This window comes from Thalassophryne amazonica, chromosome 4, assembly GCF_902500255.1.
Source record: "Thalassophryne amazonica chromosome 4, fThaAma1.1, whole genome shotgun sequence".
NCBI lineage: Eukaryota > Metazoa > Chordata > Actinopteri > Batrachoidiformes > Batrachoididae > Thalassophryne > Thalassophryne amazonica.
Window position 1 is genome coordinate 94,551,409 of NC_047106.1, and position 17,313 is coordinate 94,568,721.

The following is a 17,313-nucleotide window of genomic DNA, read 5'->3' on the forward strand; positions in this document are numbered from 1 at the left end:
ATATACTGGCATGTAAGAGGCAAATAATGAAAAATGCTTAAATTGGTTTGGGGTGAAGTGGGCTCTGGTCAGGGGTCTGGGGGGATGAAGCTCCCCAGAAGCTGAAGGGTTTTAGCCATGCTAATGCTCCCCAGGTAGCAGGAGGTGGTAAAATCACAAGTCAGAATTTCAATACATCCACTTGGGAAATGATTCACAATATTAATACCAGCATTTTGGCATCAAAATTAATCCTATATCTTGAAAATAACCCCCCACCCCTTGAATGTAACAAAGTATGGTCTATTTTCAATTATCTGGCTATTCCGCTATGTGTAAAGTTTGCCTATGCTCTTCAAAAACTTTATAAACACAATTCTTTCACAAAGGTTTTATTTCAGTAACACTGTGTGAACAACGTAGGAGGAGGCCATGCTCTTCAAAAACTTTAAACATAAACCATTGTCAAAGGATTTATTTCAGTCACACTGTGTGAATAACAGAACTTAGGAGGAGGCCATGCTCTTCAAAAACTTTAAAAACATAAACCCTTGTCAAAGGTTTTAGTTCAGTCACACAGCCTGAGATCTTGTTTTTGGCTTGGCCATGACACTTGATTTACTACAACTTGCCATGCTGTGACTTGAAATTACATGTGTAATTCCATGATCACTGTAATAATATCAGTACTTATGTAGCTTTTGTGACTTCTCTAAAACAAGTACTACCAAGTCAGGAGCATTACATATCATAAACTTGAATGATGTGTTCAATGCAGGGTTCATGAAACCTATATGAAATATCTCCCAAATTACATAATGCACAATCTCTGTGGATGTAAGCATATTTGGAAAAAAAAAATATATATATATATATATATATATATATATATATATATATATATATATATATATATATATATATATATATATATATATATATATTCTACCATTGCCACCTCCTGCTGTTACGGGTTTTATGTATGTATAAATGTATTTTTGCCTGTGAGTATTTTTGTTGGGCCACAATGGAAACAAGTTTTTTTGTGTTACCCTGTATTTTATTATTTAGTTAATATATGTTTGTATTGTTTTGCATTTTGTATTTTTATATGAATTCAAAGCGTTCCATGCAAGTGCTATGCGTGTGTTTGCGTTTTAATGTGTGCACACAGTCGCGTGTGCCATGCCACACCAGTTTCAGTGCTATTTTCTGCCTCTGTGGAAGTGCGCTCTGTTCTCTACTGCATGGTGTGGTGTGGCTCAAAAACAGTCATTTAACATTATTATTATTATTTTTTTTTTTTTTATGCAGCGAGTGCGTGTTTATTTTAAAGAGTCACAGCTCTTTTCAGCTTTGATCAGACTGATCGATCAGGGCGTTTGATGAGCGCAGGGACATGCAGCGAGTGCGCATTTATTTTAAAGAGTCACAGCACTTTTCAGCTTTGATCAGACTGATCGATCAGGGTGTTTGATGAGCGCACCGACATGCAGCGAGTGCGCGTTTATTTTAAAGAGTCACAGCACTTTTCAGCTTTGATCAGACTGATCGATCAGGGTGTTTGATGAGCGCAGGGACATGCAGCGAGTGCGCATTTATTTTAAAGAGTCACAGCACTTTTCAGCTTTGATCAGACTGATCGATCAGGGTGTTTGATGAGCGCACCGACATGCAGCGAGTGCGCGTTTATTTTAAAGAGTCACAGCTCTGATTAGACACAGAGAGAGAGCGAGAGAGAGAGGGAGAGAACGCTGTTATTTTATTTTATTTTAAGGAGTCTGATAGAGGAGAGAGAGCAGTTTTATTTTAAGGAGACTCAGACTCCTCAAAATAAAACCGCTCTCTCTCTATGACAGAGAGCGAGAGCGCTTTTATGAAACGATGTGACACAGTGAAACAGTCCTCATACGTATATAATGAGTCCAGTATGATAAAGTGAAGCAACGATCTTGCAGTATTTATAGCTCCAGAAGAACAACAGGAAGATGTGAAGTGGTGCACAGTACCGTGTTGAAGTGTGGGTGGGCTCACAATAGTAGACAGTAGCATGGCGCTGCGTGGACTCCTGTGAAGGCTCCATGCTGTGCTGTACGCCGAAGAAAATTAAACAGGTTTAATTTCTTCCATCCTACGCACGTAGCCCTCAACATACTGCTGCATATTGAGAAAAAACTCCTCGTGAAGTGGGCGGAGAGCTGCTCATTACAGCGTAGATGATACGCTGTAATGAGCAGTTCTACGAATACGGCACTGTGAAAGCCCCTTAAATGGAGTTTGACTGTCTTGGAATGTGTTTCAGCATGTAAACAACCTCTCTTCACAGTTTGAGGCCCAGTTAACACACCCTCCCCCCCCTTCAGTCAAATGCATAATTGGCACTTTACGAGTGAGAACGAGAGAGGCTTATTCAACAATATTCCCTCAAAAACAGTCATTTAACATTAGTATTATTTATTTATTTATTTATTTATTTTGTCTTGGTGGATCACTTTGATTGTGTACAGATGCTGCTGAGCAAGGGCGTAGGTTTGGTCTCAGCTTTGGTAGGGACAATACCACACACCCCACCCGGCCCCCCTGCTCACCACCACCACCCCCTAACCCACTCATACCATTAGACGCACAAGTACAGCATAATACATAACATATGACGACATAATGCTGAATAATTTAACACTTTATTTACAATATTAAGTGTGTAGGCAAACAAACAAATAGCTTAAATAACAAAATTGCACCCAAAATCACGAATCTATTCTATAGGCCTACACCTGAGAGAACAAGACAACAAAAAAATACTTGTGGAGCTAACAAAAAAAAAAAAAAAAAAAAACGTTTTTGCAAACAAGATGTATAATCTATTCTCTTCATCAATAATGCAGTTGTAGGTATCTGGCAACCTAATTTGCCAAAAAAAAAGGGATTTCCAATGATATATATGGTGTATTACGGTAAACGTAAGCCTGTGATGTCATAACACAGAGGAAAAACACGGAAGTTTCACACTAGTGCGCCGCTGATTCTCATTACCGTAAGTTCTCATGTAAGCCCTCACTCTGAAAAATTTCAACACTGACAGCAAGCCAAGAACCCGTGCTTTCCAACAGTGTGCTATATGTTGCATATATTACAGTAAAGTGCGTTCGGTGACTTTTGAAACGAGGGAAAAGTGTTGTGTGGGCCGCTGAAGAGGAGGTACTGCTGGCCCACCACCACCAGAGGGCGCCCTGCCTGGAGTGCGGGCTCCAGGCACCAGAGGGCGCCGCCGCCCCACAGGAGCAGCCTCGGTAACAGCTGTCACCCATCACCTGAGACAGCTGACGGCAATTATCACTGGGGTATATCAGCAGGACGGCATCTCCACCTCATCGCCGAGATATCGTTTCTACCAGAGAGGTAACGTATCGAAGCTACGGAGTGTATCTTTTTGGATTTGTGCTTAGTTTGTGGATTACTGTTCCAACGAGAGGTGGAGGTAACTTCCCTGCTGTTCGGAGTCCTGGGTGCAAACGCGCCCCCATCTAACTGTCCTTTGTTCCTCGCCAGCAGTACCAGGTCCGACACGCGGAGGCAGTGGCCACCTGGGAGTTCGGGACTTGGCGGCTCCAGTATTCCCGGGGTCCTGTGGCGGAGGAAGCCGTGTGGTTCCGGTCTTACCTTGGAGAGGCGTCTCCTATCTTCGAGCCTGCCCACACGACACTTTTGTGAATTGACTGTGTCCATTGCTGTGATTGGTTGTATTCGTTGTGCACATTCACAACAGTAAAGCTTGTTATTTTGACTTACTCCATTGTCCGTTCATTTGCGCCCCCTGTTGTGGGTCCGTGTTCCTACACTTTCCCAACAAAAAGTATGAAAAAGAGCGCAAAAGTGACAGAAAAGTACATAGACAGATAGCAAACATAAATGTAGTATTTTTTGAGGAAAAGGCAGGATGTTAGTGTCATTTGTGAAGGTGTGTGTGCGTGTTTGTGTGGGTGTGCAGTTTATTGTAAGTGTGGCGCACAGCATTGTTCGCAACCCCTCCCCCCCGCCCTTCTTGTTTTTCTGCACCGGAGCAGTGTTGCCAGATATGAAATATGAAACTATCGTACCAAAACCTCAAAATTATCGTATTTTGGGAGAAATTATTGTACACAAACAAAACGCATACAACGTAGCTATTTTAGCGTTTTTTTTTTAAATTTACAAAGAATTTTATGTCACATTTTTAAACAGTAATTATATTAATGGGGAAACTATGGCACAAAAAGAACGCAAATGCACAAGCAAATGCACTACCAGACTGTGAAGTAACACAAACGTGTTAATTACCAGACTAGAAAGAGTCGAATTCAACCTCGAGGTGGCTGTCGTCATCCGATGCCATGGCCACTTGTGCAGATTTTGTTGAACACAGAAAAAATGTTGACACCTCCATAAGGAACTTGAACTTTTTTTTATTTTTCTTGTATATCTCTTTGCTCTTGTGTTTTGTTCGTTTGTTATTGCATTTGTTGAAATACAGTTTCGGGAAAAAAAAAAAAAAGATGTTGGTTGGGGAATCTTCCTGTCCTGTCCTGCAGAGATTGGATGGGAACTCATTACTTTGTATGGGGAGGGGGCGGGCTTTCAAATGACTGTCCCGGCAGCCCAAAGCCAGCAGCAGCCCTGTGTGTGGTGTGTCTTTGATGCCGCCTGAGTGCAACGCCTGCAAAATGATTCTTGGGTGTCAGAGAGAGATGCGTGTTTGGGCAACCAACTGAAATTATCGTACATATTGGGTTTTTTCCCATTATAGATCGTACATCGTACAGATGGCAAAACTATCGTACAAATACGATAATTATCGTACATCTGGCAACACTGCACCGGAGCCACCCATCCTCTGTGCTCTGGGACCTCCCACTTTACAAATGAAGCACTGCCTGCCACGAGATGCACTTTGTTTACGTCCATGTGAGAAGAACGTGAGCCAATGAAATTGCAACATGGGTAACCCTGTCACTCTGGCACGTCGAAAACACAATACGTGACGACTAACATTATAGTATTGAGTTCGCAAAAAAAATAGTGAATGATTTTGTTATATAAACAAAAATGCTAAATATTGGTAGGGACTATTTTGCCATCCCAAAATATTGGTTGTGACTTGTCCCTATGGTTCATATGCAAACCTATGCCCCTGCTGCTGAGTCTGGCTGTGGTAATGGCTGCCCTGAATGAACCACTGACTCGTTAAACTTTTAAACCTCTGGTTGCTCCAATCAGGTCCGCTGATTTGATCAGACCTGATCGATCAGGTCGTTTGATGAGCGCACCGGCATGCAGCAAGTGCGCGTTTATTTTAAAGTCACAGGTTCCTTCAGACACAGAGAGAGAGAGAGAGAGAGAGAGAGAGAGAGAGAGAGAGAGAGACCTGTTTCTGGATTTCTGAGTTGAGGTTTGATTCCCTGTTCTGATCACACACAGGTGCTGTGGGCTGTGTGATCATGTTTTCAGCTGATTCCTCTGGATGCACGCACTCAGTTTTTGGTTTTGTACAGAAGTGCAGTGTTGCACAGACTTGCATGCAGTAATGCTGTGCCTTGCAGACCTGCTTAAAACTGTGTCCAGCGCTCTACGCCAAAGAAAATTAAGCGTTTAATTTCTTCTATCCTACACACATAGCCCTCAACATACTCCTGCGTAGGGAGCAAAAACACAACGTAGAGCTGCTAAAAGTGGGCGTAGAACTGCTCATCTCAGTGTAAACGATACACTCCAATGAGCAGCTCTTCGAATACGCCAATGTGAAAGGGGCTTTAGTGACAATCTTCGTTCGACCACGTGAGGTTGTAAGAGACCCTCTTACGCTGATCTGGATATTGGAAAACCATGTGACGGTGAACCAATTCCGATTGGACACTAACATTGCGCACGTCATCACACAGCTTCTATGAGGAGTACAAAGATGGTGTATGGCTGACCGAAAGTCCGCGGAGTTAACTTTTCAGCAAAAAAAAAAAAAAAAAAAGTTTCTATCTTGTATCATTAAAAAGTTATTTATAATTTAGTAAAACATGTACCTAGCCGCCGTATACGACGGCAGCTAGAGGGTTAAGAGCCTATATTTTTAAAGTTCAGGCAGGTTTACATTAGGGTGTGATTCAAGCCGACTTGGATTTCAACGAAACTTGGCTCTGAGATGGAACCTAAAAAGAAACAAACTTTCCCAAAAATTTTCAACCGAAAACCAAACGGTGACCTTACCAGGGGTCATCAAAGTTCAAGGCGAAAATCACAGCCCGCCTGATCTTTACAAAAACTGGCTCTTAACAGTTGTTTTGGGTACATGCCTTACACTCTCTTTTCATTAAGAAACAATGCACTGTGGTCTGGTCTGGTCTAATCTAGTCATCAACAGAAAATAAAGGGGAGATATTTTTATTTTGGTGTGACATTCCTTATTTGAGCGTGAGATTGATGCTTAAAGTGTGAAAGTTGGCTACCCTGTGCTTTACAACTAATGCCTCACATTCACCAGTGGTGGGCACAGTTCCGATAATCCGATAACTGATAATTATCGGAGATAATGTTTTCATTATTGGATTATCTTTTTAGATAACTTTAAAAAACATTATTGGACTAATTATCTTGCGATAAATTTTTTTCAGATAATTTTTAGACTGATAACGTGGTAAATAAAGCTGAACAGCTACAAATATTTCTAAAACTTAAAATCAGTTGAGCACCTACCTGTTAAATATTTCGTAGCTGATGTGTAGTTCTACCCTCTACAAAACAGAGAAGAGCTGTTTTAAAAAGAAACCGCTCTATCCTCTGCAGGCAAAGGAGAACTGGTCCCCCCCACCAAAAAAAAACTCATTTCTTTTAACCCCATACTGATACGCAGGCAATATCACCCAAGTCATCCAGATGCATACATTTTTAACTTATGGTTCAACTTTTAACCAAACTAATGTTGGACAAGTTATTTAAGTTAATGTCATGTCTGAAGTTTTAGAAAGTGAAAATATCAGATATATGTTTTAGTTTTAAAGTAATGCGCAAATTTTTAACCCCTTAACGCCCATCGTCGCATATATGCTACAATCTCTGACTCAAATATGCAACTTACCAAATTGACCTGTATGCCTGTTGACATGAGAAATGCATTGGAAACACTCTGATCAGGCTCTACGGACAACGGCATTAAACTCTAGTGCAAAAAAACTTGTGAATATATTCTCTGGGTTTATAGACATTGTTATTGTGTCTGCCTTTACTAAATTCCACGCATCTTAAATGCAGCAGACACGGATTATCTGGAATTTTGTTTTGGCAAGTTTTCAAGGTCTCTACCGCCATCTACTGGCCAGTAGTGTTCATTCGCCCTATTGAAGTATCCCATAATTTCTTGTGTGCCAGAGAGTCAAACAACATATAGAGAATGAACACGATGACAGTTGTAAATATTATACTACAAAAATGTATTTTTTATGCTTTTCATCACGTTAATAAGAGACTGCATTCATGATACCCTGAAAACTTGCCAACATTTATGTGTCAAGACAATATTGAGTGCACGTTTTACAATATAATAAAATGTGCGCACATTCTCTCCACATGCAAAACATTTTGCGATGACACTTCCATTGCTCCGTAAAAATGGAATATTTTACAAAAGCACATTTATCTGTAAACACCAATACATGACACATGTCACATTAAGGTGTTGGTTTACATAATGAATGACTGAACCAATCAGTGTTTAGCAGAGGCACATTTTACCCAGAATCCTTTGCAATCTGTCTGTGTTTGTTACAAAACCTCAGAATTAGTGCATTATTCAACATTAAAAGATATATGTTATATTTTAACTTTGTACAAATGACTGAATTGACTTTAATAGAGTTATTCTATTGGCATTAATGTTATTTATAAATCAAAACCATAAGTCAGCACTGCTTTATTTTCCAAGACCTCCGCCTGACCAGAGTGTTGTGATTGGGTAGAAAGCTGGGCTTTGTGGTTATGCGCAGCTGGCTTCTGTGCTAGAAGCCATGTAGTAAACAAGAGCTTCCAGCAGGGAGTGGGCTCATTGTTTGGGTCTGTTGTCACTTTTGATACTACTAGAAGCGATCGTGGTGTTAAAACTCAAATTCAGTTTATTAGTAGTTGCAAATGTACGAGAGACAATACTGGAATTTATCGGTTATCTGTAACTTCCGATACATTTTTGGGTGGTGTATAGTTTTATCTTTATCAAAGATAACTTTTCAGTTATCAGATTATCTGTTATCGAAGTTAATTTTTTGGTTATCTGTGCCCACCACTGACATTCATTCCGATGTGAGGGTGCTGCCATACAAGTTACTCACTACACACCGGGAGCAATGAGGGGATTAAGGACCTTGCCCAAGGCACCTCTGTCATTCTTACAAAGTGAAAATATCAGCAATATGTTTTAGTTTTAAAGTAATGCACTAATTTTGAAGGTTTGAGGTTTCTCTTCCTTTCTCTATGGTAGCCAGGTCTCCTCTGCTGGCAGAAGATTGAGCTTTATGTTGTGTGTTGGGGATGTGTGGCTGGACATTTTGGTGTTCTTTTCTTTTCTTTGCTCTCCAGGTGGTATGCAAACTGATTTATTGTCTGTGGAGAAGGTGCTGGCAGAAGAGTCTTTCACCCTCATCAACATGATGTGCAGCACCTGTGGATGGTGCTCATGTGCAACCTTAAAGACTTTCAGCTGAAGCAGATAATGAGATGGCGTTCTGCATTTAAGTCATGTGTGATTCAAGCAGAATTGCCGGGAACTCGACCTTGTGATGTTCGTTTGTGAGATGCTGAGGACCGCGCCTGGGTTTGACACATCGTGCCTGTGAAGGAGGAAGGGTGAGGGACACATGCTGTCAGCACACATCAGAGGTGATTATCTGAATAATTGTTAACAGTAACTTGGTATTTTGTTATGCAGTATATTTGAACTTTGATGAGAGTTGTGCAGCTTGCTTCTCACTGCCGTGGCATGCGGACTGATGATCCTCCACCTGTTGTGAGAAGCTGCTCATTTACATAAAGCTTGAATTCAGACCTGAATGTGTTGCGGATAGTGTGTGCCTTTTGAAGGATATTAGTTGTAGCTGCTGACTTACCTCACCTTTTCTATCCTTCGCAGAGTCGGTTTGTTGTGTCCACCTGGGGGGTGTTTGGCGGTGAACGTGGGTCCAGAAGCGCCGGGCTTCGATCCTTTTGGGCGCTGGAGAGCGTGCCGTCCTTCACTCCGCCAGACCGACGCAGTTTTTGTTTGTACACTTTGTTATGCACCAAAGGGGGAAAATAAATTGTTTTGTTATTGGAACCGCTTTCTGGTTGTTTTAGCGCTGGGTTCCGTCAGACGCAGGTCCGCTCCTCAACCCGCGTCGACACATAACAGTAGTTCCCGGCCATTCCATAATGGACCCAGCGACAGAGGCGGTTCCATTCGCCGAAAGAGTTCAAGAACACTTGGAGAAAATATGGGAGCAATTACAGCATCTCACAAACCAAATTAAACAAACAGATGTCCGCGTTACGGAGCTTGCAGTGCAAGCCATTCCGCTTCCTGCTGCTCCAGCTGCGGCACCATCGATACCGGTGCAGATAACTCCGTCACCCAGAGATTCGGCTTCCGAATTGATTATTTGTCGCCCGGAGCCTTATGCGGGAAACGTTGAAGCTTGTGCTCCATTTTTGATGCAATGTTCTCTGGTTTTTGCTCATACCGTTGCCCAGCGGTTGCTGAATCTCAGGCAGGGGAGGCGGAGTGCGGCGGATTATTCTGTGGATTTCCGAATTTTTCCTGCTCAGTCCGGTTGGAATGCCGCAGCATTAAGCGGAGTGTTTGTGGTTGGTTTAAATGATCCATTAAAAGATGAGCTAGTAGTCCGTGACGAGCCAAATGATTTAGATGAGCTAATATCGTTGGTGATTCGTCTAGATGATCGGATGAAGGAGCGTGGACGCGAGAGAGGGCGGCCATCAGAACGGGTTTTTTTTGTCTCGGGGTTTTCCCCGACACAGATCTGGGCTGCCTCTTCTTCGCCCCACTGAGACTCCTCCGACGGGACCTCTGGCTCCTCTTGCAGATGAGCCCATGCAGCTCGGACGAGCTGAAGCCGCTATATTGCCCCGTCATAGAAGCGTCAAGAAAAATAGCGGTGACGTCTCTCCAGGTGTTCTGGGATAGGCGAAATAATACACACACACAAAAAATTTTTTTTTATTTGGGCTAGTGTTTTTTTTTCTGAAAGGGGTTATACATTGTTTGGGGATTCAGGGGCGTATCTGGTGGAGTGAACGACAGGCGGTTCGAAGCCCGTCCTGGACTCAGTTAATCGTTGGTTTTTATTATTTGTATTTAGGTATTTTCTGTTTGGGTCTGGGGTCATTTTGTTTTGTTGTTTTTTATTTCCCTACTTCCCTAACCCCAACCTCACTCGCCCCAAGACCGTTCATCTTGTGGGTTGTGGGGTGGTGCAGGTTGGTCACGCTGAGCGTTCTCAGAAGACCTCTGCACCTGGGGGGGGGGGGGGGGGTTGTTAGGGGCGTTTTTTCTGATTTGGTTAGGGCCCGGTTCCACTCCAGCCTCGGTGGGCCTTTGTACCGTTCGTCATTGGTGTTGCCGGGGTGTGGTGCAGCGGGAACATACCTCAGTCAGAGGGGTGGGCCGATCTGTTGCCGTTCGCCATTTCGGTAGTTCCACCCCTCCCGATAGGCTGGGGTATGGTCGAGTTGGGGCACCAGACGTATTTCCGGTTTTCCGCTGCGCCTTGGGGTTGGGGCCGGGTTAGTTTTTCCTGTTCCCTTCCCCGGCTTGATGTTTTGTGTCATTCGCCAAAATGAGCCGCCGAAAGGCTCTGGGAGGGATCTGGGGTCTTTTGGGGTGCTGGGGAAGGTAACAGGGTTTATCTGTTGTTTTATTTGCCCCCTGGGGTTGTTTAATGTAGTCCTCCGGGGGTTGGACTTTTGTTTTTTTTTGTTTCCTTCCTGGTTCCACCTCCAGGGTTGATGGGACGGTCCTCTGGGGGGGAATTGGCTTGTGGGGCCGACTAGCCAAGTGTGGCCGGGTCTGGGGTTCCTGGGTTGTGGGGAGGGTGCCTCCTGGGGTTTGATGGTACGGTCCTCTGGGGGGCGCCATTGCTCCATGTGTACCTGGGGACCTCTGTGGGATTCCGGCTTTGGCTATTCCTCCTGGAACCGGCGGTAAAGGCCTTCTGGGGGGGTGTTGGGCTCTGCAAGTCGTTCTGGGGGGGTTGTTTGTTATTTTTCTTTCATGCATTTATGTTTGTATTGTGTTTGTGGGGCTGTGTTGGTTTTTTGCATTTGGGAGTTTTTCTTTTCTTCCCGGAGTTGGATGGGACGGTCCCCTGGGGAGGTTTTGGGTGGGTTTTATGTTTTGTTGTATGTTGGGTTGTACTAGGGACTGTTTTGGGGTTTTTGTTGATGCCAGCCAGCCTTCCAGCTGCGGTGTCCTGTCCTGCTGTCTGTGGTGGACCTTGGGAGCATTACGCTGTCTGCTTCCTGACGAGGACCCCAGAGGGAGGTGCTGTTCTCGGACCTGGTCTGTTCGGTCGCCGGGAGGCTTCCCGTTAAAGGGGGGGTACTGTTGTGTGTGGTGTTCTTTTCTTTTCTTTGCTCTCCAGGTGGTATGCAAACTGATTTATTGTCTGTGGAGAAGGTGCTGGCAGAAGAGTCTTTCACCCTCATCAACATGATGTGCAGCACCTGTGGATGGTGCTCACGTGCAACCTTAAAGACTTTCAGCTGAAGCAGATAATGAGATGGCGTTCTGCATTTAAGTCATGTGTGATTCAAGCAGAATTGCCGGGAACTCGACCTCGTGATGTTCGTTTGTGAGACGCTGAGGACCGCGCCTGGGTTTGACACATTGTGCCTGTGAAGGAGGAAGGGTGAGGGACACATGCTGTCAGCACACATCAGAGGTGATTGATTATCTGAATAATTGTTAACAGTAACTTGGTATTTTGTTACGCAGTATATTTGAGCTTTGATGAGAGTTGTGCAGCTCGCTTCTCACTGCCGTGGCATGCGGACTGATGATCCTCCACCTGTTGTGAGAAGATGCTCATTTACATAAAGCTTGAATTCGGACCTGAATGTGTTGCGGATAGTGTGTGCCTTTTGAAGGATATTAGTTGTAGCTGCTGACTTACCTCACCTTTTCTATCCTTCGCAGAGTCGGTTTGTCGTGTCCACCTGGGGGGTGTTTGGCGGTGAACGTGGGTCCAGAAGCGCCGGGCTTCGATCCTTTTGGGCGCTGGAGAGCGTGCCGTCCTTCACTCCGCCAGACCGACGCAGTTTTTGTTTGTACACTTTGTTATGCACCAAAGGGGGAAAATAAATTGTTTTGTTATTGGAACCGCTTTCTGGTTGTTTTAGCGCTGGGTTCCGTCAGACGCAGGTCCGCTCCTCAACCCGCGTCGACACATAACACTTTACCTCTCATAGCTGTCTGTCTGCTACAAAACACTTAACAAGCAGGAACTAAAATTTCTGATTTCATGCTTTACAAATGTTTTTAACTGTTCAGGTTAATCACTATGCCCACAACAAGATTTTAGCCATCTAAAAGTTATCGGAACTAAATTTAGTGGAAGTTAATTGGTCCACTATTGATTTTCAAAGTTATCTGAAAAGCTAATCAGCTAACAAAAAAGTTAGCTTTGCTAATTAGCAAACTGTGCCCACCATTGGTAAAAGCTAGCGAGAAATGAACACTTCAAAATCTGAAAATGCTGTTTTTGTAACTTGATAACACCTCTGGAGTCATTTACAGGACATTTTGCAGATGTAACTTACGCCAACTCAAAACTAACTTTCTACATAGTTAAATTTGCCTCATTAACACCTGCACAGAGGGTGATCTACAAATATTCCTTGAACTGCACAACTTTCGCTCTTAAAACGTAAATATTGTTTTTGACAAATTGACAGAGGGGCTTTATTGAACATGTACAAATTGTATGTAAGACAATAGGCTCTTAATAATTCATTAACAGCAAATTCTAAAGAACACAATGCTCATACAACCAAGTGCATTTTAGCTCTTTCTTTTTTTTAAACACACACATATAATACTATGATGGTATAAGAAACATCCAAGATAAGTTCATTTTGCGATAAGAAATATGCCCCTATCTGTGTGGAATATCACATGGCCAGTGTCTGTACACTCATCAGTCAGTCATCTTCAACCGCTTCTCCGGGATTGGGTCCCGAGGGCAATAGCTCCAGCGGGAGAGCCCAGAGTTCCCTTTCCCGTGCCACGTTGACCACCTCTGACTGGGGGATCCTGAGGCATTCCCAGGCCAGTGTGGAGATATAATCTCTCCACCTAGTCCTGGGTCTTCCCCGGGGTCTCCTCCCAGATGGACATGCCTGGAACACCTCCCTCGGGAGGTGTCCAGGAAGCATCCTTACCAGATGCCCAAACCAACTCAGCTGACTACTTTCAACATGAAGGAGCAGCGGTTCTACTCTGAGCTCCCCATGGAAGACCGAGCTTCTCACCATGTCTCTAAGGAAGCAGGCACCATCCTAAGGAAACCCATTTCGGCCATTTGTTCCCACAATCGAGTTCTTTCAGTCCTGAACCAAGACTAATGACCACAGATGAGAGCTGGAATGAAGACTGACCAGACTGACCTTTGCCTTTTGGCTCAGCTCCCTTTTCGTCACAAAAATATGGTTGAGCGAAGACAATACCGCCACTGCTGTGCCGATTCTCCAAAGTGCTGTTCGGTGCATACACACAAACAGTCAGAATCCCCTCCCAACCAGCACCACCCGAAGGTGCAGGGAGCCGACCCTCTCATCTACCGGGGTAAACTCCAATATATCCCCACACCCGCCCAGCGCCTCACACCCTGGGCAACTCCAGAGAAGAATAAGGTCCAACCCCTATCAAGGAGAATGGTTCCGGAGCTGAGGCCCACCAGATCTGCCCATAATTATCATGTTTTGTGTCCCTGAACTTGGCCAATATGCATTCCTAAAACTTTAACATGTCACTATTCTGACAGAATGCTAAAAACATGAAAAAGCTGTTTGATTGTTTTTTGTTTTGTTTTTGTTTTCTATAATTTTGAAACCAAAATTTTACCAGCTAACAGGAATGACCCAGAAGGCAGACTTTGTGTTGAAGAGCTTCTTCATCATTTAGGATGTTGTCATAACTCTGAGTCCACATGAAGTTCTAAATGCTGTTTTAGGATCAAATCCATTCTCCCTCTGAGTAATGGATAAATTTTTGTACCATGAACAGATTAGTAAGGAGGACATGTATAGCAGCTAGTTATCCTTTTAAGTGGTTGTTGTTCATTCGGCTGCTCCCGCTTTTGTTTGGGGTCGCCACAGCGGATACAACCAGATCCGCATTTGTAAATGTCACAAGTTTTACGCCGGATGCCCTTCCTGATGCAACTCCAGTTTTACCTGGAGAAACACACACAGCCGCTGGTGTTCCCAAGAGGTCTCCCTTCCAAGTACTAACCAGATCCTGATCTGCTTAGCTTCTGAGATTTGACGGAACCAGGCTGACACACAGACTGTGGTACAGTTCTCAATTTACTCACGTGAGCTGCCCAGACACCATCCTCCACCATGCAGGTAAATAATGGCACTTCGAAGGTCACCGTCACTGCCATGCTGCTTTGGCTGATACGTCACCACTTCCACTCCATCAAATAATTCCTCGGACACTTTGACATGCTGGTCTGACACTGGTACGACCTTTTCAGCCATGGTAATGAAGTACATAACCCCCATGTAGTCCTTTAGACCCATTAATTCACTGAAGTCTGCCTGGAAAAGAAGAGAGCATGTCAGAAGGCAACACACATGAGTGTTTACCCCATTCATCATATCAAAGCTACTGCTCATCTATATAATACATTCAAAGCCAGTTTATGATTTGAAAACAGTCACCTTTCAAAACAGCAAAGGGTTAAAATTCCAAAGTGTGACCTTCTTAAAGAGGGAAAGAAAGTGTGAAGGCTGGAGTCAATGCTGCTTCTTCCAAGGTGCCCTTTAGTTTCATAAAGTCTGCTGAGGTACAGCGGTTTGCTGTACCTCAGCAAATGATGGATGAAGTCCATCTACTGTGACGACAACAAATGAACCAAAGTCATATTTTCTAAGCTTCTCCTGTCATGCAAAAATATCAGTCTGGGAAAAAAAATGCCTACTAATGATTTCTGTTGAAATTGATAACTTTTTGATAAAAGATGTCATTATATATATATATATATATATATATATATATATATATATATATATATATATATATATATATATATATATATATATATATATATATATATATATATATATATATATACGAGGGCTGTCCGTAAAGTATAGGTCCTTTTTATTTTTTTCAAAAACTATATGGATTTCATTCATATGTTTTTACGTCAGACATGCTTGAACCCTTGTGCGCATGCGTGAGTTTTTCCACGCCTGTCGGTGACGTCATTCGCCTGTGAGCACTCGTTGTGGGAGGAGTCGTCCAGCCCCTCGTATGAAGAAGTCGGTTTCAGCATTTTATCCGGATTTTCCACTGTTAAAGGAGATTTTTTTAATGAAAGACGTGCGGACGGGTCCGTGCGTCGGGACGCAGCCGACGCGGCGCGGCGGCACAGGAAAAACACCTCCGTGTTGATAACCATTTGTTAAAATCCAGTTGGCTTTTGATGGCTTTCAGTGGAGTGAGTATATGAGAAATTGTTTATCAGCTGGAGATGTTCCAACTTGTCCTTAAGGCTTCCAGCAGAGGTGTTTTTCCTGTGACGGAGCGTCGCGGCGGCTGCGAGCCGACGCTGCAATCCGCCCGCATGTCTTTCATTAATAAAATCTCCTTTAACAGTGGAATATCCGGATAAAATGCTGAAACCGACTTCTTCTGAAACTTCTCTGTTCTCTCACGACGTCCTGGATCAACAGAGCCTGAAATGTGGAGGTTTTAAGCTTGAACAGGCTGATGACGCTGCCTGAGAGCGCTGCGCGACGTCTCACACCGTGAAAAGTCCTTAAAGCGACAGAATCACCTCAAAATCTCTCATCAGCTGTTAAAATTTTCACTGAAAACCAGCTTAATTTTTCGAACCATGTCCACTTCGATGTGTCTCACAGGTTTAGAAAAAATTTTGATCAAACAAAGCGCCAGTCTCTCAGTAACTTCTCAGACAAAGGAATTCCGACGAGGGGCTGGACGACTCCTCCCACAAGGAGTGCTCACAGGCGAATGACGTCACCGACAGGCGTGGAAAAACTCACGCATGCGCACGAGGGTTCAAGCATGTCTGACGTAAAAACATATGAATGAAATCCATATAGTTTTTGAAAAAAATAAAAAGGACCTATACTTTACGGACAGCCCTCGTATATATATATATATATATATATATATATATATATATATTATACAAATAATGGATGGTAAGGATGTTGGACAACTTGCCATCCATCAATTGTTATGTTCTCCACTCCCATCCCAAATTAAGCAAACAACAAAGAGTCAAGTAAATTAGATCAATTTATTTTGTTGTGAACAGCATATGAATGCTTCTAAAACGTCAGTAGTGTGCTTGTCTACCTTCTTAGTGTTTTTGGCATCCTTGGAGTTCAATATTTCCACCACTTCTTCCTGTGACCTCAGCAAACCTCACTGGCAGACGATTTTCTGCTGTTGTTGACATGTTTGTTGTCATTTTTTCAACCAGCATCTGTCAGCTAGTTCCTGACCTTCGTATGCTGCGCTCTGATTGACTGACTATTGGTAAGTGGGACCCAATCCAATATAACTTTTGGTCCTAGCCTTTTTGGATCCTTTTGGATCCAACATAACTTTCTGGCGCCAAGCATGCCAAAATACAGGTAAATGATGGACAGAAAGGCTAATCTGTGATTGGCTATTGCAATCTGAGTGGAGAACATATATATAGTGGAACCTTCTCATTTGATTGGTGCTTTGTATGTCACATGACATGGATTAATTCATCCCATTTGTGTTGCATTACATTCAGAGCATGGCTTGGTTCCATTTAAAGTGCAAATTTGGTTCCATACGTTTGGTACCACTGCACTCTGCACACGCATGCACGCACACGTGATCACGAGTATGTGCGTGTCCACACATGCTCGCACAACACACGTACACACACACAAAACAAATCCACTGTGCTGCCTGGAGGCTGTTAAGCCCCTGTCACAGTGGCGTATTCGTAGAGCTGCTCATTACAGTGTATCATATACGCTGTAATGAGCAGCTCTCCGCCCACTTTACGAGGAGTTTTTTTCTCAACACGC

The 17,313-nt window shown here is 43.4% G+C and overlaps 1 protein-coding gene across 1 annotated transcript in view; it reads right to left on the bottom strand.

Moving 5' to 3' along the window:
- The window catches only part of LOC117508498 (arylacetamide deacetylase-like), a 99,306-nt gene that overhangs the window by 48,962 nt on the left and 33,031 nt on the right, over positions 1 to 17,313 (bottom strand). Inside the window, exon 2 of the mRNA XM_034168274.1 lies at positions 14,580 to 14,808. Within this exon, the coding sequence (XP_034024165.1) occupies positions 14,580 to 14,808 (229 nt within the window). The remainder of the gene's footprint in view (positions 1 to 14,579; positions 14,809 to 17,313) is intronic.